The sequence below is a fragment of the Pagrus pagrus genome (genome assembly GCF_965226575.1).
Source record: "Pagrus pagrus genome assembly, chromosome: 14".
Classification (NCBI taxonomy): domain Eukaryota; kingdom Metazoa; phylum Chordata; class Actinopteri; order Spariformes; family Sparidae; genus Pagrus; species Pagrus pagrus.
Genome location: NC_140198.1, coordinates 7,307,283 through 7,333,609, shown reverse-complemented (window position 1 = coordinate 7,333,609; position 26,327 = coordinate 7,307,283). Strand labels below are relative to the sequence as shown.

Genomic DNA, 26,327 nt, shown 5'->3' with positions numbered 1-26,327 from the left:
CCTACTGCAATGCCACATCTTTGAGTTGGTCACATTACTGTTTCTGATGTAATATTCATAACTACAGCTCCATCTGATGATTATTTTGTACTGTTCAAATTTGAACTGCCTTGTCGGCAAACTAAAATGATTGATACCAACAGCACTAACCGTATTGATGATGTTTGGATAGTTCGGCAGGTCTCTTGCCTGAAGCTCTCACTCCATTATTTACCCCTAAGTATCCTAATGGCTTAATTTGCACCCCATTACACCTCATATTGCAAAAACATGTTGTCCAAACACATCAATGCCTCGGCTTACAGATGATACGTGTGGAAAAATAGCCTAACAGCCTGTAAGTAAATTTTTGACATTATAAAATGACTTGGGGACTGTTCTCTGTGCTCAACTCTATGTACCACAAACAATCTTTTTGCGTTAATCCCAAAATTGACTTAATCTGTGCGTCTGTGAGTCCATTACCGTACTCTCTCATTCTCACAGTTTCCCTGGATACTTCAAGGTAATCGGCACTCCTCACCAAAAAACACCCCAACGATTAAAAACTCTTGCCTGCTTGATATTAGGACCTAATCGACTCACTATCATTAATGCCCTTCTCTGCTCTGTCCTCCACCTTTAAAGGAAGGGTAATTAAACACCTGCTCAAAATATCACACAGTAATTCTGATGTGTTTCATGATTGCAGGCCAGTTTCAAATCTCCCATTTGAAATTCCTGAAAAAGACAATAGCAGCCATTCAATTAAGTGTTAATGTATCCAGTGATGGTCATTAAGACATTTCTGGCCTCAGGTTTGTCTGCAACATTAAGACTGGCATAGTCACAGCGTTGTCTCAGCCACATGTACTCCCTCCCAACCCTCCTATCTCCAGCTTTACTCCCACTCTTTATTAGAAGAGATTTCTGCTCCCAGTCAAGAGACTGGCCAATGTTTAGTACAAACATGTCTCATACCTCTCATGTACCAGCTTTTTCTCCCACATTGACGTTATACATTTTTAAAGCCAACTTTCACTCTTGCCCATCACACTTTGCCCCTAACCCCAATCTTTTGGTTTGCAGGCTGTGAGCTCAAGAGATAAAGATTCTGTGTGACTTTTTCTGGCTATGGCCGGGCAGATAACGGGTATAAACTCACAATCAGACTGGAGAACCACTCCTCGACCTGGTTTAATAAGTAGGCCCTAGTGTCTGTATTCTGGGCGAGATTCCAATCTTTCTGAACCATAAGTCATAAATTACCATTACCATGAATTGAAATTGTGAGGTTTCAGCCAAGAAATGGGGAGTAATATTGATATATAATTTGCTGGCTAAACAAGGAGCATAATAAAAACTGTAATCAGAAGAGGACCGAGGACGGATCCCTGAGGGACTCCAGAGATTATTACAGATGGCCTGGTTGTTCTAATCGTGGCACAGATTAAGTAAATTTTGTGCAAGGAACCACAGAGAAATTTTAACCAATCTTTTTGTTAATACTTTAAACAAGAATTGTCATTTTGATATAGATCTGTTTTAAGGAATAAAGATCGGTAAAAAGGTGTAAAGAGGACCTTGCTCAGAAATGTAGTTGGTAGTGTAAGGGGAATTACCATATGTTAAGTAAATAAATTCATAGTCTTACTTTTGTCGATATACTGTACATCTCCCTCTCACCCAATAGGTGAAGAGGTCATGCTCAGGGCCAAAAGCCTCTGTGTGTGCAGAGGTTCTTCTTCCCCTCCCTACACCGTATCTTGGTGATAGTAGAAGGGAGGAAAGGTTGTATTGAGCAGCTGGGGTGGTAAGATGTGCCGTCTTCCAGACAGTCGAGGTCACATTCTGTTCCTGCAGCATCTAACCTTCACTATATCCCACATGAGAGACGCACTGGCTCCGTGATGGGCCAAACTCCATATTCTCCCATCAATTCACTTACGTACGCAAGTTTCCACAGTGTATTCTGTAGCGGGTTGAATAATCACAGACAGGGAAGTATCCTTCAGAACTGGCATGGCATTACTCTGTGTTACAACATCTACTGTTGAACCTGTTCTCCTCCATCGAGCTTCATTAAATACTTAAATGTATGGCATCACATCTTCTGGATCTCAACCATCAACCATCAATTATACAAAAAGATACAGTAGATGTATGCTCAGCTGTAGTATAACCATGGGCAGTCCTAACATTTTTATAGGTGCTTGAATTAAATAAGATATGCTTAGAGCAGCTGGGTGATTTCACTCACTCTTTAATATTATCAGTTTCCTGTTGAGAAAAAAAAAAGTAGGATCTTCTAACAGCTGTCGGAGAATGATTTAGCACGAACATTATGAGGAATGTCATCGGTACAGTCCATGACAGAGTAGAAAGCCTTTAAAATGTTCACAAATCTCTTCAAAAACACACCCTTTAACTATAGGCTATTATTGCTGCTTCTGAGGTTGTCAAAACGAACAGTGAGCTTCTACTTTTCCTGCATTCTCTTTCGTTTCAGGATCTATCATTACCTAGTCACCTTGGAGGAATGAATGTACAGGCTAATCTATGAATGATGTGAACTAAAATGACTTATTTAAATGCCCAGTAACTTGGCATTCAGTGTCTTGCACACATGTACACATGGGGGAGCCAGTAATCGAACGAACCCACTCCTAGCCACACCTACACACAATATGATACGTGCTTTTATATGTTATTCAATATTTGACATTTGTATCAAGACAGTTCCATGCACCACTGCAACAAGACACTCACATGCACACCGTAAGGAATGAAGTCAAGGTGTTTGGATGAACTTATAAATGCACTTTCTCTACCCATGGCACATTTTTAATTGGTTAAAATGTGTTTGTGTGTGTGTGTGTGTGTGTCTTACTGGGGTTTGCCTTTGGCCTTGCACGTCAGTTCCAGGTTCTCTCCTTCCCTGGTCAGACCCTGAGGAAATTCTACCACGATCTTCACCTCTGGTTTGTCTGAAAGGAAAAAACGAGAAAGAGACAGAGAATTGAAGGATGGGACAACATAACAGGCAAGGCGTTATCTATCTTTACTCGACATCCGCTCTATATATAATGTTCTTTCTAATTGATTTGACTATTTGCATTCAAGTTGCTTGAAGCAGACATAAACATGAAAGCGTTTTTTTTTTTTTTATTTCGAGATTAATCTACCAAGCATCCCATTAAATGGCTCTGCAGCAAGACGATTTAGCGAATTTGTCACATTTTTTGGTTCTCAAGTTGCCTCTGAGGAGTGTGAGGAATTATATTCAGTATAACTGCAATATTTCTGTTCAGTGGCACTGCTTCAAATTGTCAAACTTTCCGAAAATGCCTTGACACATTCTCAGAGGTGCATAGGAAAGTGTAAAGCCGCAGGAGGAGTAACATTAAGCACTGTTGTTCAGATCGAGTACCTAAGTCGCATAAAGTGTTATCAGTGGCTTCCAACGATTCCTGCATTCAGTAAGCGGCAGTTACATCCCACATATCTAAAGAAACAAAGGTTTTTTACTAACAAAAGACTTCAACGAAGCAATGCTTCAACTGACTTTTAAAAATAATAAAACTTAAACAATAATTCTGCTGTATACATCCTGTAATTTGCAGGCAAAAACACTGTTCCGCTCCCTTGTCTCACCAGGTGACATTTCCTCCAGGTCATTAATCATTGATTAAATAAACAACATTCATGCAGGAAGGAGCAAGGCATTGATGGCAGAAATCATTTACCATTAATATTTAACTATGGCACATTTAAAACAGCATGTATGTTTAACACTTAACTTTCTTTTTCACCATGACCATAGCTTTGCTCTGGCACACAATAAGCTCACTGTTCTTGAGTAATTAGACTGAAAAACACCTTTAGTTCACATAAATATTTATGTAACAAATGAATAAACACATAAGGTTAAGTCTGCATAATTTAATTGACTCAGTTAGGTAATTTATTCACATTGACTAATTTGATAAAAACGAAAGTTTGCTTTAATGCAGCATTTTTCATTGAACTGAAATTAGATTGAACATTTAAATGTAATTAAGATACTTAGATTTACTGTTCAAGGCAAATTGTTTTGTGTTTGAATTAATCAGGTAAAAGCACATTTAAAGAATTAACAATATGTTTGGTGAATAAAATGCCCTTTGTTCTCCAGCTTCCATTCATTCATTATTTCCTTCTAGTAGGAAGAACATAAATGTTTAAAAGTTGTAAATAAAAGCAGGATTTTTGTTTTGGTCTTACTTTCAGTCCACAGCAACACAGAATTGAATCCCCAACCCAGATGACAGATTGAATAAAACATTACATTTCTGTCCAGAATAAAGGATCATCTCTCACACCAAGATGAGAAAAGGCTTTGATAACACCAGCCACATTCAATGGAATGGGAACAATAGAAACTCCATGGTTGCAAAGAATAGCACAGCAGCAACTGTCAAAGCACCCCACTGATTTGTCAAAACAACATTCTTACGTTTTCTTCCCCACTGCCTCAACTCTTCAGCGGTGTCCTCTGTTTTCTCTATAGCAGCTTTATCAGGAAGCGTCTTTGAACACACTCAGGGCTACTTGTGGCACCTGCACTGCACCACACATTTATCATTCCCCAAAGATTTGGCTTGTTGTTTTTGGTATAAGGTTAATTTATAATTGCATCAATATTATGCCCAAGGTAGAGCCAACACTGCTGAGGAGTGATCTGACGCAATGGGAGAGCAGGTTGAGGAAGTACAAACCCCTAATCAAGCTAAACACACCCAGAGGAAGTAAAGTTCTTGTAGCATGACTAGACTTATGTTATATATTGTGCTGTGCATGAGAAAATACAGTAGTACCTATGTAATTTCAGTCTCGGTAACAGTGCACTTCATTTGGTTGCCTGTTGCTATAACTATTGGGAGAGTCTAAACATTATGTTAATGAAACTTTTAAACGTTATCTCATCCGTGAACATTTCTGAATGTGTCAGGTAGATTTTAACTGGCATTAATGATCGTTTGACAATGAAGACAACAGATCCCCCGATCCAACACTACTGTACTTACGTCTTTTGTTATGTTTTGACTGAGAGACTCCTGGACTATCGCTGTGCTGATAGCGAGCAGGAGACTGTGTATTCTTTGTGAAGAAAAATCGTGATACCACAGATTTAAAAAAACAAATAGCTGACTAGAAAACGCCTTTGCTCTGACTTGAAAGCTGGAACATACACTCAAAAAATGACTTCCCTACAACATTGATTATGTATTTCAACTACACATACAACTTCCATCTTGTTCTATAACATATATCATACATAAAAGTAATGCGTTACATATAGATTACTTTTATGTACAATATTCACATCAAGTCAACAAGATAGAAATACTTTGCATTTAGTGATATACTTTACATAGAACTTCAGATGAAAATTTTATGCGTGACTGAAATACATAAAGTTAATGTTTTAGGGAAATTATTTTTAATAATATAATATATATAAATATTATACAGTTAACCAAATAGATTAAAGTGCTTGGTAACGTTAGCCACTGAAAGCTACAGTAAGGCTGTCGCAGCAACACTGGACGGAGCTGCAGAAGCAACTGCAGCTGATACGATCAAATCAGCTGCAGTTGCGGCCGATATGATCGTATCAGCTGTGTAATAATGTGTGGGGTGAGGTTAAAATATCTATACTGTGCACCTCTATGAATATGATTGGATGCTACCAGTCAGCTGGTGGCCTGATGGAAAAGCATCAGCTCAGACTCAAAATATGCAATTTTAGGCAATGTCATGGTGGATCATATAAGGTGAGAGCACATAATTACAGCGGGGGGGGAAAAAATGACATCAAAAAGGCATAGCCTAGGCCACTGTAGTCCACTACAGAGTCAACAATACTAATACATTCATAATGAAAAGCACAGCAATGTCGACTGCACAAGTAACTGCACTCACATGCATCACTGCAACATCCGACAAATAAGAAGGAATGATCTCAACATGTTTGCTATTCTAGCTAGATAGGAAGCTAATCAGTCTATCTCATGTATTGCATTCTGATTTGACAGTATTTTCTGACAAAACCTATTATCTAATAAACAAAAACGGTTTTCCTGCACATATTGTAGCTGGTTCTTAGCTTTAGTTTGATGTATACTTTACATATCAGTTCCTGAGTTAAAATGTTGTGACTAGAATCAGCAGGAGCCAGTTTCAACTGCAGCTGGTGATGGAAAGTAAAACCTTTTTTGCAGAACGTCAGAACGTTTTTGACAAATGACTTTTAAAAAGTGATGGGGACAAAATGTGCCCAGTGTAAATGACACCATATGGTGTTTGTGTATGTATACACATGTATCACTCCTTTATCAAAAGCAGATTTGTTTCCCCAGCAGGGCGATCTAATATGATGACCAACATTTTTGGCAATACATCAATAGCTTAATTAGCCTGCAGACCTCACTTATGTGCTCTCAACACACCATTTCCCGGTCTGTTTACTCCAAAATGTTATTTTGTGGAAATTTCCCGACATCAGATGCGGTAGATAAATACCTCTAGAGTTCAGTCATCTCATAGCAGATTGATTGCTGAGTCACAATGGTGTAATTATAGTTTTCCGATTGTGATGTAAATTATTCTCTACCCGGTTCCATAGCCTAAATGCACTATTTGTTGCTTGCATTTTTAATCAGCCTGTAGACAGAGAGCCCAGGCTTGAGTTATGATTTCAAAGCCGGCGGTAAAGTTTCACACTGATGTCCGACCTTCTCGGCAACAAACAACACGTGTCTGGCCATCCATCTGTCTAAATCACACCCTGTCAGTGGCCAGCTCTCAGTCTTGGTGATGGACAGCAGATGGGCGAGAAGCCAAGTCTTCTGCTCAGTGGGCATGCACGGCTATAGACAACAACCATTTGGTTTTGTTTCTACTCCAGGCGCTACATGGCATCCTGCAACTTTTTTCTCCGCTCACAACGTCATCTGACCTTGTCATCTGTGAGCCATAAACATGAAGGACGCCTCTACATCTGTAGGTTGTTTTGATAGCCTCAAGTAGTTATGGCGGAGCTCTCTTTGTCTCTGCGTGATGGAAAAACACACGCTGCACAGCCGGATCCGAATACTGCCTCTTCAGTGGAAATGAAATAGTGTCTATCATATGCAAGAGGGCCGTTATCATTATGCTAACTGAATTATTTGCTTCATTGTGTGCCTCACCTCATAAGCACTCAAGATGGCACTATCCATCTCTCCGCATCCAGCTGACCTTAAGGGAAAACAACCAGGCAACGGAGCACAACAGCTTGCTTTGCTTATACACATAAACATTACAGGCTTATTTAATTATGCCGTCCCCTGACAATGGCCTCCTTTCACTGTTTCTTTCTACACAATGCGGTCCATTCCACTCATAAATTGCCCACACAGTGAGTGATTGAAATGTAAATCACCTCGTCTATCTCGGTAATCAGTAAACAAAGTTGTGTGTGACTGGGTAGTAAAGGCGTTTATAATTTCCTAGAGAGGAATCGACAGTGTACAGTGGATAAAATAGCCTGCACACCCTTATTAAATTGTAGGTTTACAATACATTTAAACTGTTAAGAAGAAATACCTGTTTTATTATTTCAATTTTGTATTTTGTAAGTTTTCCATGTAGTCGATGTCCCCACGGCAGGTAACTGCTGTAACCACATTTTCCGTTAAGGACCCCTGTTTTCCAGTCCAGTAGAGCCTAAGCAACCTGAGATCAGTATTGAACCACAACTGTGCAACTGGGCATCAAATATTTTGGGAGCCTGTTTTTCTTTTGGCCCTCTACAGTCAACTTAGTGGTTAGATTGAATATGTTTAAACTGTGATTTGTCCAACCATAGTGTTTGAGTTGATAATCTGTGATCCAGTTCCCACAGACTGAAACTGTGATGTCGACAACAGCAATTAATCCGTTGATTTGCTTGTTTGTTTATTTGCGTCAGTATGTGATGACCTGGGATGGGACTCAATTATCAACTATCTTTCTCTGGACTTGTCCACTTCAGCTTTTTAAGTGTGAGCGTTCCACAGAGACAGCTTTGGCAGTGGCGCAGTTGCTGTCTGTTAGCCAAACCAATGCTAGTGGAGTTCGCCTCTGGGTGTATAGCTTATATTGTGAGTGTTGTTTAAATGCAAATGAGCTGGAAGAGCCCATTTTATGTTATTCAAATATTGGAATGGAAACAAACTGTGGATACATCTCTAGAAACACAAACAATCACACATGTCATTCAATAAATAAACCATTCAACAGCATCCCACAATTAAGTCTATTACATGGCTCCAGATATGGTTATAATTTCTTTATGTGTGACCAAGTCAGTTCGATATGCTTGTTCTAAACAAATAAAGGAAAGGAGTTGTCCAGGAATTATCCACTGCGGCGCAATTCATCTGTCAGAACTGTGCACACTTAAAATTAGACACTGATTATGAAAAATGTAAACTCCCAAAGGAATTATTTTTACAAAATCTATAGGATATTCTAATAATATTTTTTTGCAGTTAAAACAAAGCATTTTTGATATATTATTATGTTATTTTATTTAGTTCTTTTACTGCCAATATCAGTATTTCAGCACTGTAATTGTTTTGTTTGAGAGATCTTTATATTGATTTTTTTCAATGTCAAAGGCAAAAACGGTAACATGTTATGAACACCAGAATTTACTACCCACATCCCACCCACCCCAAAGCCCCTTCCCCGACCTCTGGCTCCTAAACTAAAGAGAAAAAACAGAAAAAGTTAACAGATAATGAAACTATTATCTTTGTTTTTAAAAGGGAGCACTGTGATTTTCAAAATAAGAATCATGGCCTAAATAAATAACATAAATGTTTTCTCCTTTCTCCTGTATTTATTTTGTCATTTATTTGTTACCGAAAATGAAACAAACCGTGATGCTAAAACTGAGCTGCACACTGAACTGTGGATTTTGTTTGGGTTACACCCGCAGTGTTTAATTAGTACTGGAGATCAAGAGCTGCTACAGGAATCTTCCCTGTAAATTACAGCTTCATAAAATAAAGCAAATACAAAACAGGATTGTCTAGATATGTTTCAGTAATACTCTGCAGGCAACACTCTCCAGACGTAATATTAAATTGTACAGCAGAGAGATCAGGGAGTAGGCGGGAGTGCAAGTGCTGCCGTGCCTGTTGGTTGCCCTTACAGTATGCACAGAGCATGACAGCAGCAGGCCTGCCTGTATGACGCAGTGTGAGACGCTGAGCCGGGTGGTCCATGTGAGCTCCCTGTTATCAGAGGCCAACAAAATGCCATGCTGCCTCTGTAGATGAGCTGATCTCCTCTTCTCGCTCTCCCAGGGAAAGGTCAGATAGCTACACAAGAGTTATTTTTTAATAGAATGCATTCCAGAGGCCAAAGTCATAAGGTTACAGAGGCACAAAATACATACATTTTATCATTTTGAATCAATAAAAAGAACTAAAGCTCTACGTTACAAAGGTCCAGCATTTTAATTACATGTCACATGGCTTGGGTGGGTTGTTTAGGTTTGTTTCCAATGCTATGGTGAGGCCTGTGATGCCTAATAATTGCTTTCTGTTGCAACAGAAAACAGTTATAATGATGAAAACATGATCTCTGACCTCTATTAAGGGCTGGATTCAGTTTCTCTTTCTTGGTTCATGAGGAATTTAACATGGTTAAGTTATTTTTGCAACACTTCTGAGACTAGAAAAAATTCACTGGTGAATTTATATTTCTAAAACAATAACGTGTGGTGAGAATGTGTGCTAACATTATACACCACAGGAGCTTGTACAACAATAAATCTCATTCTATCTATAGACCTTCACCTTCAATCTGTACGTTTAGAAACACTATTTTTCTCCCCTCGTTTTAGTGTTTAGTCTTTGACATTTAATTTCTCTGTTTATACTTTTTCATTTTGTTCTTTACTAAACAGTATTAGTAAGTACTTTCTTTAACTTTGAGTCATACCAGCTCAATTATTACTGAAGAACCTTTGACATTTGATGATGGTGATTGCTTTATTATCAGTGATTACGGCTTACAAGTGCATGTGCAATGAACTTGAGACATTTTCAGCGCTATGAATATTGTGTGGCTTTTGAGAACTACATATTGTAATTATGATTCACACTGGTGAAACTGTGCATTTTCTATTCTGTTCATTGAATGTGTTCATATAGAAACACTTTAGGTTTAAGCCAACAGCCACTTATAGCTAATTCTACAGAAGCACACAGTTTCACAATGGTTGCAATTGCTACGTTTTGAGTTTTAGTCTTTACCCTACTCAGATTTCTCTGTACCTTGTCAGTTGTGCTAGGTACTGATCCAGAACATTTTGGCTCCAGAGACGATACACTTGTTGAAAAAGAAAAAAAGGTTTTGCTCCAACTAGCAGTACGGTATCAGACAACCTACATCTGCAGTGTGCTCTCACGGCATTTTTAAACTCTTAAACTCAAACTGCACTGCGCTGCTCTCACATATTAATGGACCCAGATGACAGTCAGACAATACTGAAAGGTATACAGAAGGATATCCTGTAAAATGATGTTGTTCACTTCATAGTGATGACAGAGGTTAAAAAGGCAAAAACATCACAACTTTTTGTGCAAGGATAACCTGGTGCCTCACATTAGTATATTTTGTTATAAGATGTCAGAAATGAGATTATTTCCCTCGTCTGAAAAAGCCTTGTCAGCACATAGTTTTGCTGAGTTATGTCCCAAAACATCTCGGCTGCAGAAACAATACACTTGTCAACAGACAAAAAAGTAAGTAGCAGTTCAAGTTTTTGCTCCAACTAGCAGTACAGCATCAGGTGACTTCACCACCCCATTTACTTTTTAAACTTTTAAACTTAAGCTGCACTGCTTTCACACATTTATTGCTCCAAATGATAGTTAGAAAGTAATAAAAGACATACAGATACATATCAAGTAAAATGACGTCAACCGTGAGAGCAAAAATAGCTAAAAATATATCTTTTTAACCTGATACCTCATAAAAATATATTTCTGCGGAAGATGTCATGAATGAGATAATTTCCCGCTGTTGACAAAGCCATGCAGTGCAGTTTCTGAGGTGGGAAAATGTGAGAAATTTATGTCATTTAATTAGAGGAGATGGAACAGTGAAACGTACCGCAGTCCAATTCTCCTCTTTTATTCATCATAACCTGTTCACAGAGACAGTTCCCTTCAGTGACACTGCCACACGTGTCACACACCAAAGTTTTAGTTCGGGAAAAAGAAGCAAATTTATGCCATTTAATTAGTGAGGGTGGAACACTCTTCTCTATTGCAGCCCAAGCTCTCTATTGCGGTTAAGCTGATGAGACACTTGAAAAAAAAAGAAAGAAGAAGAACTTGCATAATGCAGCTTAAATACTCTGCTGATTTCTAATTTATAACAGAGCAGAAGTACTTACACTGCACCTCCAGGTACTTCTGTGCCTGGAAGTCCTTGACTGCAGGATGGTCGACGATGCAAACCACAGGCATGCCGTCGTCCTCCTTACTGACGGTGAACGTCAGACGGCTGGTTACTGTGTACATCTTGTCGTAGGTCAGCTCAACTCTGGGCTTGCCTGTGGAAAATATCAAAGACAAGCAAGACTTAAGCACGGCAATACAGGTGCATTTTGGATTGCAGTTAAAATATGAACGAGGTCAGTCAGAAAGTTCATAAACTCAAGTTTGCCTGCTGTGTTTTTGTGTTTTTGGTAAACCATAAAATTCCTCAGCAAGAAATAGTATTAGATAAACGCTCATTTAATTTTAAGCAATCAACCGATGTCATTATCACCCCCATGCTGCTGGAAAGTCATTTCTGAAGTGCACAGAACATTTCTGGAGCTTCAAGGCAAAACAGCATTGCACCATCCTCCTAAACAACTGAAGAAGATAGGGGCTTCTTTCTTACTGTATATGTAAAAAAAAAATAACAAAAAAAACCCCCATAAAATGGCTTCATATAACTTGTCCAGAGTAATCCCAAACTCTGGAAGCCCTGAGATCCCAAATTGATTTGAAAAGTCTTAATTTACAGCCTTTTTAAAGCTCTGAAGCTGCTATGCTAAAAGGTGTTAGCGCACACGACGTCTGAAGTGGGTGCACAAGCTCGATTGCATATCGAGGGTCTTAATAACATCCTCTGAAATCAGTTTGGGATCTCTGGGCTTCTAGAGGCTTAAATTACATTGGACAAGATGTATGGAGCCCAAAGTCCCCATCTACTTCTGTTGTTTAGGATAATGCTGAATCTCTGTTTTGCTGTGGAGCTCCAGAAAACTCAGATTTAACTTTCCATTGGCATGAGGCTGAGTAGTTAATTCATGTATTTTTCATTTTTGTTGGACTTATCCTTTAAACTGGACTGTTTTGATGAAGCAGAAACTCAAGTCTTGGTCTTAATCTATCAGTTGATTTAAGTCCAAACCTTCACCTATGGTCACAAACTATGTTGTGCAGTAACCAAAAGTTCTCTGACTTAAAGTTCTCCAAAGCTGAACTCATTAAGCTTTGCACTGAAAATGAATAGATTCTGCTGCTGAAATTTTGCTGATTTAAATTCTGGTGTAACCGGGCCCTCAGGTGTGTCTATAACTACTCACTCACACTGAGAGGAAACCATATGCTTGGAATTGCAGTGAGATCCTCCAGGACGAGTAGAACGATGTGGTTTAGCAGAGAGATAACTTTTTTTTTTATGTTTCGTGCAAACCCAACTCACACCTGAACCTTACAGTATGATTTCCCTCAGCTCGAGTTCCCCTCAACCCAATTTGAGATGAAGCTGTTCTAGAAACATTATAATTAATTTCTCTCCATCCATAGCCACTCATCATTTGCGAGGTTGCAGGGATTTGAAGCCAATCCTGGCTCAAGTACGTGACAAACTGGGCTCACCCTGGACGGAGTCGGTCTTTTGCAGGGTTGACATATACAAACAGACATTTAGACCAACAGGCAATTTAGAGTCTCCAATTAACCGAAGGAAACCAGAGCATGTGTGGGGGCGGCTGTGGCTTGAGAGCGGGTTGACCACTAATTACGAGGTCGGTGGTTCGAGCCCTCCTTCCTTCGGCTCCTCAAGTCCACATGTTATGTTGTCCTTGGGCAAGATACTGAACCCCAAATTGCTTCTGTGTGAGAGTGTGGTAATAGGTGAACATAGACATGTTGCAGCGTGTTTTGAATAGATAGTATCGCTCCTGATGAGCAGGTCAGCACCTAGCATGGCGCCCTTTGCCACTCGTGTGAATAGGTGTTTTTGTTCTGTTGTAGAACACTTTGAGTGGTTGGTAGACTAGAAAAGCAATCAGTAAATGCAGTCCATGTACCATTTAGCATGAAACTGCATCTTGTGCTTACCATTGGACCCCCTGTCATGGTTTGGGTTTTTGTTTCATCATTTCCTGTTTTATTTTGAAGATTATTTCATCATCTATTCATAGTGACCTTCCACTTCCTGTCTTTGTCTTTTTCCTGTCCTTTTTTCTGAGTACCTCTATCTGTGTTTCTTTTACTCTTTGTCAGTTTGTCTGTTTTCATCCTGCATCTCCTGCGTTCCTATGTCCTGTTCCTGTGTTCCTGTTACCTGTGTTCCTGATTTGTTCCCCATGGCTTTATAATTTGTTCTATTTGTTTGTATTACACTGTAATTTCTTTATTTTGAATTGTTCTTGTTGCTTTTTGTTGCTTGCGTTTTGGTTTTTCGAACTTCAGCTCACGTTATTAAAGCTCACTTTTTGTTTCCTAACCTGCTGTGTATGGGTCCTCACCTTGTTGTCAAACTATAACGCCCCCCATTCTCAACATTTTTCCTTCAGTTTCTCAAAGTGGATCTATAAAGTTTAGCAAGTACGATGAAAAAGGCTGGATCTGGTTTCAACCAAACACAGCACTGCTTGTTCTCCTAATCATTCAAATGACTCATAGTTTTCTGGTCGGTCGGCTTTCTGCTTCAGGGCCCAATTGATTTTCAGTGATTTTACACAATAAAGTCATGAAATATGAAAAAGGAGCTGGAGAGGTTAAGACTAGCTTTGAAAATAAATTATGAATAAAGGCTACATGCTTTAATTCTAAAAATCTTTTTGTAAATGTTACCAAAAATTTTACATTTTACTTTATGCATCCTTGGTTTTCTCCTTGAGTACTTTTGAACATCTTTTGTCGAAGAGTCAGTCCAAAATAACAAAGCTATAACCATTGGGCTCAAGGCTGAGAGGAAAAATAACAAACTTTAAAAAAGTTAAGGCCTGACAAAGACGGCCATTGTGTGGCTCTAAGTAAAAATGTCTTTCTTCCCTGACCTTGCAAGATATGTAGAGTAGGAGCGAGGAGAGCGTCCTTGAAAATGGTCAAGGAAGGTGAATCAGCTAACAATTGCCTGCTGTCAGAGACTGCTTTGTGACTGTGAATCACTCATTAGGCTTTATGAAACCAGATTTATTGTGTGGCCACCTTTTGTACAGCGCTGCCAGATCTGAAGCCTGCAAAGTAACCCTCCTCTGATTAGTGGCTGCTCTGTAATATCACACAGACAATATGTTCTCAAAAGCAATGAAGAGGCTACCTCATCACAGTCATACAAAATAAGAGGGATAGCTGCAGACAGCGAGGCACACCAGAGGCAAAGAGAGATTGATTATTTTTATCCCTTTGTCCTACTTCCTAACAGTCTGTTGCACAAGTGTGTTTGTGTCCCATCAATAAAACAAGTACTGGAAGCAAAAAAAAAAGTGATTGAGCCTGCCAGGAGAAATGCTGCTGGTACAGGGAAAAAAAAATCTGTCTTAATATGAAGAGCTGCATACATAAGTTCACATTTTGGTGTAAAATATGAGCTAAGTGCACATTCTACTGGCTGTGCTGCAGCTCAGCCACTGCCGTGAAACCGTCACCGTGGTGACAGCCGACTCTTTGGATGCTGGGAAAGCAAAACCTGTGTGATGTGCCTGGTGTAAAGGAACAGGTTGTCATGAATAAACACCACTAGAGGCTTCAGATTCATGAAAGCACGTGAAATGGGAACCTGAAGGGGGTCTGCTCGAATCAAAATGACTTTTGAGATGCATGAAAAAAAGGGGGGGAAGAGACGTCTTCATTCAAGCCCTGGATTTCTGGATCTTTTACTTCACACCTTAGAAAACTCATTGTAAGATGAAAGTACTTATCTACACAAGCTGTCTCTGAGTTTGAAACCTGCACAAAGGCAAGTAACTAAAGTATAATTTGCTATTAATGGTAATGTGGTTGGGATGAGCCAACCTCCATTATTAATCCTGTCTCTAACCATTTGCCATTAACAAAAAAGCTGTAAACTGTACCTCCATTTGCACATGAAAGCATTAAGATTTTAATATTTTACTGCAGGTTTCTAGCCAAATCAAACATGAGGCACACATTATAAAATAAAGTGGTAGAGTCGTAGAGACGCAACGTGCATGTGTATGACAAATCTGTCATGAAACTTGGGGAACAACAGAAATGTAAACTGCTATTTGGGAGATACATTAGGTGTTCCAGCTGTTTTATCCTCACCTGGATTGAGATCTTTACCTCGCCATCCATTTGGTGTGAGGTAGAGATAACAGAAATGAATCCTGCTGTGTACTGTAAAGCACAAGAACTGACTGTTTCCCATAGACCTTTTTCACGGCAGCCATACTGACATGAAATAGAAGGTAAACACAGGTTTAATTAATGACAATTAATGAAGGTTCTGTTCTATTTGGTGTAGTGGACACTTCCTAGTGCACCAACATGCACGATAGCAGCACCTTGACTCTGTTTGACCTGAATGGAACAGAATCTTAATCAGTATCATTGGTACCACCTGTGTTTACCCGACTGTTTTTGTGTCAAAATGGCTGCTGTGAAAAAGGTCTATTTCTTAAGGAAGACAGTGGAGACAGACCAGCCTCACATGGTGGACATCTGACAGCACTCCAAATATCAAATATCAAACATCAAACTCTTCAGGTAGAGAGAATGTAGCTCATAAGGTCAAAGCACTTGATGCGTCAAAAACGCATGCTATAATTGTTTTCTAGTGAAGCCCGCACACTGGAGGCATCATGGGGATGGGAGTCGACATGCATCAACACCCTTGATGTTTTGATGTTTCATACAAAAGAAGTAGTTTTGGTTCCTACACTTAACCAACCTGCAACTGTTATACACAGCCCAGTCTGGTTAAGTCATCGGCAATCGACCTATTCAGTTGTTTATTGATGAGGGCATGTTGATTGTCTCATTACTTTAGATAGCAATGCAACTTTTGTCTTACAGCTGAGACCATCTTATGCGAGTACACCGTCTCCTCTGCCTTCATCAAGGTCAGTTATTGTGCTATAGAGTGCACAGTATGATTAATCTGTTTGCAACTCTTGTCTCCTAACTGCAAACCATGGCTCTTTTGCGGTGCAGTTTACACGCTGACAGAGCAGGGTTTTGAAGGTAATGAAGCTAATGGGATTCCTCTATTTAAGACTGAGTGCCCTCAAAGGCTAGAACCGTCGAGACCATTTGCTTTTGGTCAGCGCTAGAAATCTGCATGTCAAAGTTCACCTGAGTTGACGTTGGTAAATAAGATTTGCATGGAAGTTGTTACTCCTGCTAAATGTGGTTATTTCATTGAAATAAAATGATTTCATGCAAAAATGTAGCTGTTTTAAATGCTGGTGTGACTGGGTCGTAATGCCAACTAGAGCAGATTAACATCTTGGTGCATATTTGACTTCATGGCTTTACTATGGCTGGCCTTATTATGCATTAACATAAAAGAGCTAAGGTTGGACCAAATAAAGCCTTGAGCAACATGGAAAATAAAAAAATATTAATTTACTGCTTCACAAAAATACTGGTGCCCTGGTTGTGATTCCTTCTTCTCTTTCTTTAAGACTATCAACCAGGTGACAGTAATGTGAGTTTAACAAAAAGCCCTCCAATAGTGAAGTGAGTATTGAAGATGAATTGGCGATGGCTCTCTGTTTGAAAAAGTCACGGTTTGTTAGGCACTAAAAACGAGTATGGAGCGGAGCCAGTAGAGATGAATGTCACTGAACGGCAGTGGAAGGTCAAACGAAAGCTCAAGTGGCACTTTAATTGTTTTGTAAATCCTAACGTACAAACTCAGCTGGTTGTCTTTCACTTTTTCGCTTCTTTAAGTGTTATCGTTTAACTGCATTTTTTTGTGGAGCAGGAAAGAAGTGGTGTCAGTTTAAATAAAATATATGTCTCTCCGCTTCAGTCGCTTTACTTTGCCCAAAATATTCTTTTATCCATTTCTAGAGTCTTCCTGCTGGGGTACTGCAGGGTAATTGAAATCACCCTGTGGTTGTCTCATAAGACTTGAGGCTAATGGCTGTTCTGGTCCCTGTCAGTCAATGAAGTGCCCTACCTACTGGCTTTTCCTTTTTTTCAGCTCGTCTTCTTTTCTTTCGTCTTAAAAGAACAGAAAAGAACGACCTGTACTGCTAGATCCTGCACTGTCTGATACGACTCCCTTTCTTCACGACTTTCACTGCAGTCTGTGCTTAAGAACTGGAGTTATCAGTGCCAGGGCATAGTGTTAATAAATCACTAAACAACGGGATCAGAGTAAAAGGAACGGAGGAGATAATAGTGAGATAATGGGTCTGTGCATATTAGGAGAGATTGTTGGATTTACATTGGCAAGCATGACAATTGCAACCTTTAAATGATATTTAAGAGAGCCTGATTATCCCTTAAGGTAATTAAGTTAAATTCCGGGGACGTTTAATTAGAAATAAGTCTGCCAGGCAAGGAGCCACAGCCGAAGGCAATTTAAGTAATTCTGCCCTAATGTCAGGAATCTGGCACCCTGAGCCATTCTCTCTCTCTCCATCTTTTATTTTAATGCACTCCTTTGTCTTCAGCAGAGCAATGCCACGTTTCATTTTTACAGCTGTGCTGTGGTGTCAAGCAAACAAACTGTGGGATCATTTGACAGTTTACTAAAGAGCTTGCATTTTAAATGGCAGCTCACTCGCACGACACGGTCAACAAAAGTGACATTGAGTGATTAAAGGGATTATTCCAAAAGTGTGATTTTGATAATGTGCTGACAGTAGTGTCAATTAACTTGAACTTGTTGTAAAATGAACAAATACAGATTTTATAAGTGGGCTGCCATTGTTTTAAGCCGTTTTACCTAACGGCACCTTTTCACCTCTGGCGGAAATGGTTAAAAGCAAATGGCATGCTCCAAATGATGTGTTGTGACAAGTGAGCCTTTAAGTACCAGAAAACGTGCATCTATCAATTGTCGAACTTCAAAGAGTGCTGAGCCGGTTCTGAAAATAGCAATCCATTCCCAGTATGAGAAAACAGCAAGGGCGCGGGGTTGAGGGGCATTTATTGTTCCGCAAATCGTTTTCTGCCATTCAATAAAAAAAAAGCAAATGAGCATCATTTGAAAGCTCAGCCAAAGTGGGGGTGAGGACTCAGTGAAGGAGGGGAGTATTACAAAAAGCAAATAACGTCACAGCACGCTTAGAAGATACAAACATGCTGAATGAAGATGGTTTTGTATGGAGACGCTGTGGCAGGTTCCCATTTGAAGGAGACGCTGAGTACCCAGGAGAGTGGATAAGTATTTCACAGTGACTAAAAGCCACTGTCGTCACTGGTTCAACTTAGCCCATTCATGCAAGTGGCTGCGCTGTTGCCACACACCATTAGTCAGTGTTTTTACATGCACTTAAGTAACTGTGTTACGGTCAGCCTTCCGCATGAACACATTTTGTAACATCATGAAGTGATCATGATACGGGATTAGATTATTAACATGACCAGATTTCCAGACATAGACACAACTGATAAAAAGTTTGGAATCACCTGTTATATTGATGTTTTTCGTCTTTCCTTCAATAAATGGCATTTTTAACTGAGATAAAAATGGTATAATTCACTAAGACACTAAAATTACATTTGAAATCGTTTTGGACCCAAGTGAAGAATAATTAAGTGATTAAAACTTCCATTTACTTCATGTTTCTACAGCATTACATGACAGGGGGGGAAAAAACCTGTTTTAACCATTTTTCCTCCTAAATACTCCGATTTTAAGCGACCCAAGATCATTATCGAACAGCAATGGTCCCTCTGCAGTTTAATCAGTGGTTAGGTTTAAAAAAGGTTTATACTGTGATTTGTCAGTCCATAGTTACCCTGCACTAACCCTCTAATTTGGTTTTGAAGTTTTAAGAATGGCTTTGCTAAAGCAACACACCAGTTAATTCCAGCTTGATACAGGCAGCATTGTGCTCTTGACACTGAAGCAGGGAAAATCATTTTTACAAATGAAATGGCTTAAAGGCCATTCAGAAATACCTACTAGTCTTCTCAGGCATCTGAAAGTAGGAAATCAGGATTCTAACATGTTTTTTACATGTGCACATGCAACATGTTCTCACTCGCAGCTCTTTAAAGGTTGGTCAGTGGCCTTAAGCTTCGAACTGTGACGCTCTGCCTATTCATCTCGTGACAGTTTTGCAAGTAAAAGGCTTTATGCAACACCTGGTTAGACTTTATAAATAAAGGCTCCATAGTCAAGTTAGCAACTATAAGTCATATACAACCTCCTTTGAACGAACCTCCCAACCACCCCCTGATTTGGCCTTTCCTGCTCTTTATACTGCTGCTGCTCTAGAAGGGTACCTACAGCTTTAAATTTGGATGCCGCGCTGTAGTATCTGACATGTTGGCAGTGAGAGCAGGCTGGCACATATGCATGAGAAAAATGTCAGATGGGTAAATTATGTATATGATGGTCCTGGGGCCAAATATTAGGAACCGTTATTACAAGCTGTGGCAAATCCTTGTGTCCAAAGTATATGAGTATATATTCAGTTGTAAAAGTTTAAAATAAGCCAGTTTTCACTTCAGATACATGCACTTTGCTACCTGGCATTTGTCTACAACAGTTAGTAGAATGAAATCACTGACTGCAGGAGCTTGCCAATACTGGTCAGCACAAATACAACACTGCAAAACAGCAATGTTACGTGATGTTAACAACTCGTTGCAGGCCACTCCCCGACCTCTACACATCAGAACTTTGAGCTGACCACTAAGGCCGTAACGTGATGCAGTGCAGAGGTGAGGCTGCTCAGGGCCGTCATCACAGCTTCTGATTAGGACCTTTGTTTCAAAGTCTTTACAAAGCTTGCTGTCTTGGCTCTGAGGTGGAGCTGCCTGGCAGGAGGCCTGTTCACCCCGAGCTGTGCTCAGACTTCTGAAGCTCCTCTACATTTGATGAAGGCATGAAAGTTGTCATGGTGCCAACAGGCCCTGGCCACCACTGCACATCCACATTGCTTTAATGGAAACTATTCAAAGTCACAGCAGAGGTCCATTTAAAAAGCAACAGTATTGATGCAAGCACTCAATATGGTGAGCCAGCTGAGGAAGAAAGAAACTGGACCTAAAAACTGGTTCATTTATAAACATGGCACAGGGACTATGAAGATGCATATGTGCATGCATGTAGTAATTACACATGAAGTACAGGAGCATTTTGGAAAAAAAATGGCGATAGCAACACGATTGACAAAGTAGTGAAATAAAGGATCTTTCTCACAGATGTATTTTCATTCAGTGGCAAGTCTACAAATAATTCATGATGACCTTTTTGGCCTAAAACAACACTTTTTCTGTTGGTTTGTTCAGTAAACCGTGGATGAAATGACAAGTAGCCTATGTCATTTGGTGCATACCAAAATTGCCTTCACCTGCAGCAGCTTTTCATTTTTTTCCCTCTGTGGATAAACACCACTGATTAGGTAGACTGGACTATGAAAACAGATGCTCAGCAAAGGCTTCAAGGCTCCAGTGTCCTCTGATGCCCACCAGCGGGGCCCTGTTTGGTTTGTAAATGACTTAGACGTATCCAACCACTTTTACTGATTTCATCCATTATTCGATCGGCAAACAGTGCAGTCCACCTGGCCTCAACAATAGTGATATATTAAATGTAGTCATTGTCCTGAGAATAAAAGTCTGTGTTGATTCATGTCATTCTAGAGAACTTCTTTCTTTTTATTTTTTTGTGTTTTTTAGTCAACGAAAACTTCATTTTAGTCTTGTTTTGGTTAAGATGATGTATTTTAAGTCAAGGTAAGCTAGATGCTTCCAGGTTAAGGCTCATTTATGCTCATTTTGTCCGTATTTCAACCACAGGACAAAAGGAATAAATCTTAAAAAATGGCAGAAGTTTTAATAATCTGCATGACGTTAATTCGCCCGGGCAGAGAGCCAAACAGTTACTACAGAGCAGCTGGGAGGAGACTGAACAGGATTTAAACGTGATTTGGACGGTGGCGAAGGAAAAGGGTTAGGGTGGAGGTCCGTGCCAGACCATTTTCACTCTGAGCGGCGCCCTCTAGTGGTTGCACTGCTTAACCTTTATGCAAACGTGAAGGACACATGGAAATGTGTGGACTGTTATACCAGTTAAAACAGATATATTTATTTTCGTATGTGAAGGGAGCATAAACGAGCTGTTAGAATCCACTTTGACGTCAATTGACACCAGTAGACGATTAAAGAAACACATTTTTGGCAAAGTGATTTGGTCATCTCTCTCCATCCACCCTGAGGTCACTAATGTTTGGGCCCATCCCCCCTTCTAGGAATGACCAAATTGCCTATTGACTGGCATCATTCCAACAGTGTAGTCCCCAAATGAGGGGAGCAATATAAGGGAAACAAGATCAATGAAAACCTCACAGAAGGTGAGTTTCTAAAAAAAGACATTGGTCATAGTCCTGAGGCCATAGAGTGGAGCTAGCTCCAGGCTCCAGTACTGTAGGCGGTGCATGACAGGTGTTTTACTGTGAAGCCAGGCACGACGCAGGCATACAGGAAGAGAGGTCATAGATGGGTTGTTTGTCTTTTTTACCATGTTTTTTTTCTCCAGATGTTTAATCTCATCAATGTCTAAGCAAAGTATTATTTTAGGCTTGGAGCTCTGAATTCTCCACCTTCAATAAACAGCTGATTTATTTCCTTAACACCATACATAATGGGGGAGTAGACAGGTGAACAATATTTTGGGTCCATGGTGACTTATAAGGAGAAAATTGGATTAAAGTGAGCATACAGAAAAGCGTTTGTGGGCAGGATCAACAGTCAGGATATTCAACAGCATCGTGTACATGTTTTTTTGTCTTTTGTTTGGTTTTATGTGGAATATGCGAGAGGAACAGTGGGTGCCTGCAGGAGGAGTTTTCTTCCCTCTTAGAGGTGACACATGCTGGTCCCCTTTTTTCTGGTTCGTGGATCACAGTGTGTTTGTGTCACACAGAGATATTCTTTGTACAGATAACCAATCGAAAATACAGACAGACGAGTGAACTCCGATCCTCTGTGCACTACATAAGTGCCTTATTATGGTGAGAGAGGAAACGTCTTGACTGATGATTGTGATTTTCTCTGTGTGTGGAGCCGACCTACCTGGAAGCTCTTTATCTCCCTTCATCCATCTGATGGTGGCGGCAGGCTTACTGCTCATGGCAGTGCAGGTCATCTCTGTCTCGTTGCCCTCACTCAGCACCTCATCCCGGGCCTCAATGATGGGGTTACCAGGAGGAACTATGACAGGACAAACAAAAACAAAACTCTGTAAACACTTGTGAAATATGGTACTTTACACCCTTAGCACTACATGAAGAGAAGACTATAGAGTTGACGTAGAAGAGAGGGTTTTTAAGTGCAGCACACCTACGCTTGGAAATAGCATAATATGCTAATATTTCAGGAATAATCCTTATAATCCACGGCAGTACAATGGCTATGATGCAACTTTACTTCATGAATGAACAGAAAGAAACCCAAATGAACAAACAAACTCAAAAAAGTATCACATTATTATTATAAATAACTGGAGGTCTAGGACCAGGGGAGTTTTAGTGTTTCCAACACTAGCACAGGGTTTTTGGACCAGGATGGGTCAGAGCTAGCTGGTTAGCATGCCCTGGAACACATTACATAGACATCATAATGTCAAAATTGCTATTTACTCACATCCTGTTAACAATTGTTCCCCCCTTTTTTAATGTATTCAATGTAATTTTTTACATATAGCCCCTTGAACTTTCAAATGTCTTTGCCCTCCGTAGTTTAAAATTGTGTACCTCTTACAGAATATGCAAAACAGCCCAATATACGTAGACTCTACGGCTGCTAAAAGAAAGAAATTCAATAGGATGAATGATTAGCTATTGGCTGATGTTCCAGTAATATGTTAAACATTCTGGATCTTGCCATACATTCACTAGGCTGATCATTTCTTGAGGCATTTCTTCCTAACTAATAGTGAGATTTAAAAGAACATAAAGAACAAAATTACTGTATTTTGTAATTGCCTCCTCAGGCTTTGGGTTTGAATCTTTCATGAAGATATGAAGGGGACATTTTCAAGCTAAATCAGGGTGACGCTTCGCTTCAACAACCTTTTCCTGCAAAGCAAAGTTGATGACAGCTGACCTTAAATTCATTCAGAATGTGGCTGACAAAAAAACAGCTTTCATCATCTAATGGTGCACTCTGAGCTGAGTTTTCCTGTAAAAACAATGTAACCTGATTGGCGCTTGCTCTGAGGGGGTCATGTAGGACATAATTCAAACACACAAACAAGAAATGCATACTTACATAACTACTGAGCTGTCATTACACATTATCCTATATCCTCTTTCAGTGAGCGTATCAAGACGATGCGATCATTTTGTGAAACTCAGTTTGCTTAATTAAATTGAGCACCATTTTGATTATCTTATGTGACTTCACACACATTGATATCAAGATTGGATGAAAATTCATGTTAATATCTTGATACGAATGTTGTGTAGATATCAGCCAGCTCTAATGCACATTACATAAACCACATTCACACAAGTAAAAACGTGTTTACATTAGTCTGTATGCTTAGTCTCATGAATGTGTCTTTAAGCATGAATTATGACCTATTTGGCCTCCCATACTTGCAACCTGAATACTGTATATTAGCTCCGCTTAATAACAAGAATGAATGAGCATATGCTACATAATGTTCCTGTGTCAAACTTCACTTTTGCTGCTGTCACAGTCTCTTGCAGTATTCATGATGAGCTCTCAACCCTGTTGTTCCACATGTGAATGCATACTGTATTCAGTCTAAATGTGGATTAACAGGCTGCCACTAATAACATTGAGTGTTTGTGGGGATCTGTTCTGTGTGTGTGCGTGTTTGCTGTTGTACTTAGCACGGTGATGTCAGCGTAGGCTTCCTGTGGGGGGTCCGTGTAGAGCTGACAAACATATCGACCCTCGTCTGACAGCGAGACATTAGACAGCGACACCCGCAGCTCATTCTCTGAGAAGTTCACCAGCTGAAATCGAGCGTCTTTCAGTGCTGAAGGAGGAAAACAAACAATAGTTTTATAATATGGCATGTTTAGACAGGAGTTCATAAACAATTATAACAATCATATGCATAGTAGAATAACAATGGGAAGTCAAATACAGCAATAAATCCAAACAAGAATTACTTTTAACTTGGAATTCATAGTGACTCCTTAAGTAGACTGACACATTTGAACCGTGCAGGATTTGGAGCCTTTTCTGTATATAATCCTTCAACTTAGTGGACAATATATACCAATATCTGGTGTCAAATCCTATTGAGTAGCAGTCCTGCTTGCTTTGGGTATAGGCGTGGTTGTGTAAAAATAAATAATTCATAGATTTCTATAGGTTTTAAAAATGCTCATTTCCAGCTTCATAATTTCTATTTGACGACTTCTAGAACAGGTTTACATGCTTTAATGCTCAAAAAACACATCAGTTTTCTTAAACTTCCCAATGCTACAGCACTGTATTCCCCCTCTGTCTGAAACACTCTGTTTTAGCGCCTGTCTCTTTAAGGTCCCACCTCCCGAATATCAAGTCTGCTCTGATTGGTCAGCTTGTACATGTTTGAGCCAAAACTGCTAACAATGAATTAATTAATTTGCCAAACTAGCTGCTAGGCATAAATTATGCAAATGTTGGACATGGTGATGTCACAAATTAAAGGTGGGACTAATCACGAGGCGTTTCAGGAGCTATGTTTTTTGTGGGAAAGAGGAGCTTCTTAAGTGAAGTCATGAACCTTTTTCTATATTTTACATGTACGAGAACCTATATAAAACACTGAGGGAAAGAACAAAGTGTATAATAGGTTTCCTTCAAGTACAAAGATGCTGCTATTCTTGTTTGGCCTGAGGTGCATCACAACTCCAAGCATGCTTCAAAGAACTTTCCAGACAGAAAAAAAAAATACCTCAATCTAATTAGTCAACAACCAATCACAAAGTGAGGTGATGTAACACCTTATGCAGCACTGAAAAGAAAAGGAGAGAAAATCAAAGCACAAGACATAATTTACACTTTGATAACTCCCTTCCCCTCAGATCTGCGTGGTGCACACATCAAGAACATGCTAATAACATATTAACAGAGGTCGTTGGCCGTCCTTTAGTTGCCCTACAGAGGAACTGACGACAAATCCACAAATCCTGTCTCCTCCTCATCTGTACCCACTCTCATCTTGCCTTACCTTGTTTGCCCACCTACCTAAGCACACTCTATCAGCTGTAATGTAGAATGACAGCATGTGGTTAAGATGAAAGCCTACCAGTCTCCATCCCCCTTTGATATGCTGATAAATCCTGCTCTGATTGACAGCAACTCCAGGCTCTTTGCACTCTGCACTCTCTTACTATAGATCTGTGTACTCATCCTGCAGCGCTGCTTTTTTTCTTTTAGCTTAAAGCATAAAACATCGAAACTTCTGACAGTGAACAACCCAAAACAGACATGACGAGATTGAAAAAAGCTACCAGGGTGTAATGAGTTTACGGATGATGAACTGTAGGAAAATGCTGCTGCTGTATGGCCGTACAGTATTTGCCTTCTATGTCAGTAGATAGATGCGGAGTGATTGAAATAGAGGGGAAAAGAGAGAGAGCGAACACACGAGCAACAAGCAGGAATACTAATCACCACAATTGATTTTGTGCATCATTAAACAAGAACATCAGACACATTTTAAGTGAAAAAATAAGGGTGACTGGAGATTAAGCTGTTCGTTACCACATTAAGAACAGAGAAGAAAAAATCTGCATCTGAAATTCAATCTCCAATTACATTTAAGCTTTGTTTGGCCAAGTAGAAAAAAAATACTTTCATCATACTGCTGGGTGCTCTGTACATGACATAAAGTGCTTCTGCCACCTTCTCACTTCA

The 26,327-nt window shown here is 39.7% G+C and overlaps 1 protein-coding gene across 5 annotated transcripts in view; it reads right to left on the bottom strand.

Moving 5' to 3' along the window:
- Positions 1-26,327, bottom strand: part of cadm1a (cell adhesion molecule 1a) — a 393,450-nt gene that overhangs the window by 60,179 nt on the left and 306,944 nt on the right. For all 5 annotated transcript variants that reach the window (XM_084373683.1, XM_084373685.1, XM_084373686.1 and 2 more), the window contains 4 exons: positions 24,301-24,453; positions 22,518-22,655; positions 11,459-11,617; positions 2,870-2,966 (listed from right to left, as the gene is read on the bottom strand). In XM_084373683.1, coding sequence (XP_084229809.1) covers positions 2,870-2,966; positions 11,459-11,617; positions 22,518-22,655; positions 24,301-24,453 — 547 coding nt within the window. The remainder of the gene's footprint in view (positions 1-2,869; positions 2,967-11,458; positions 11,618-22,517; positions 22,656-24,300; positions 24,454-26,327) is intronic.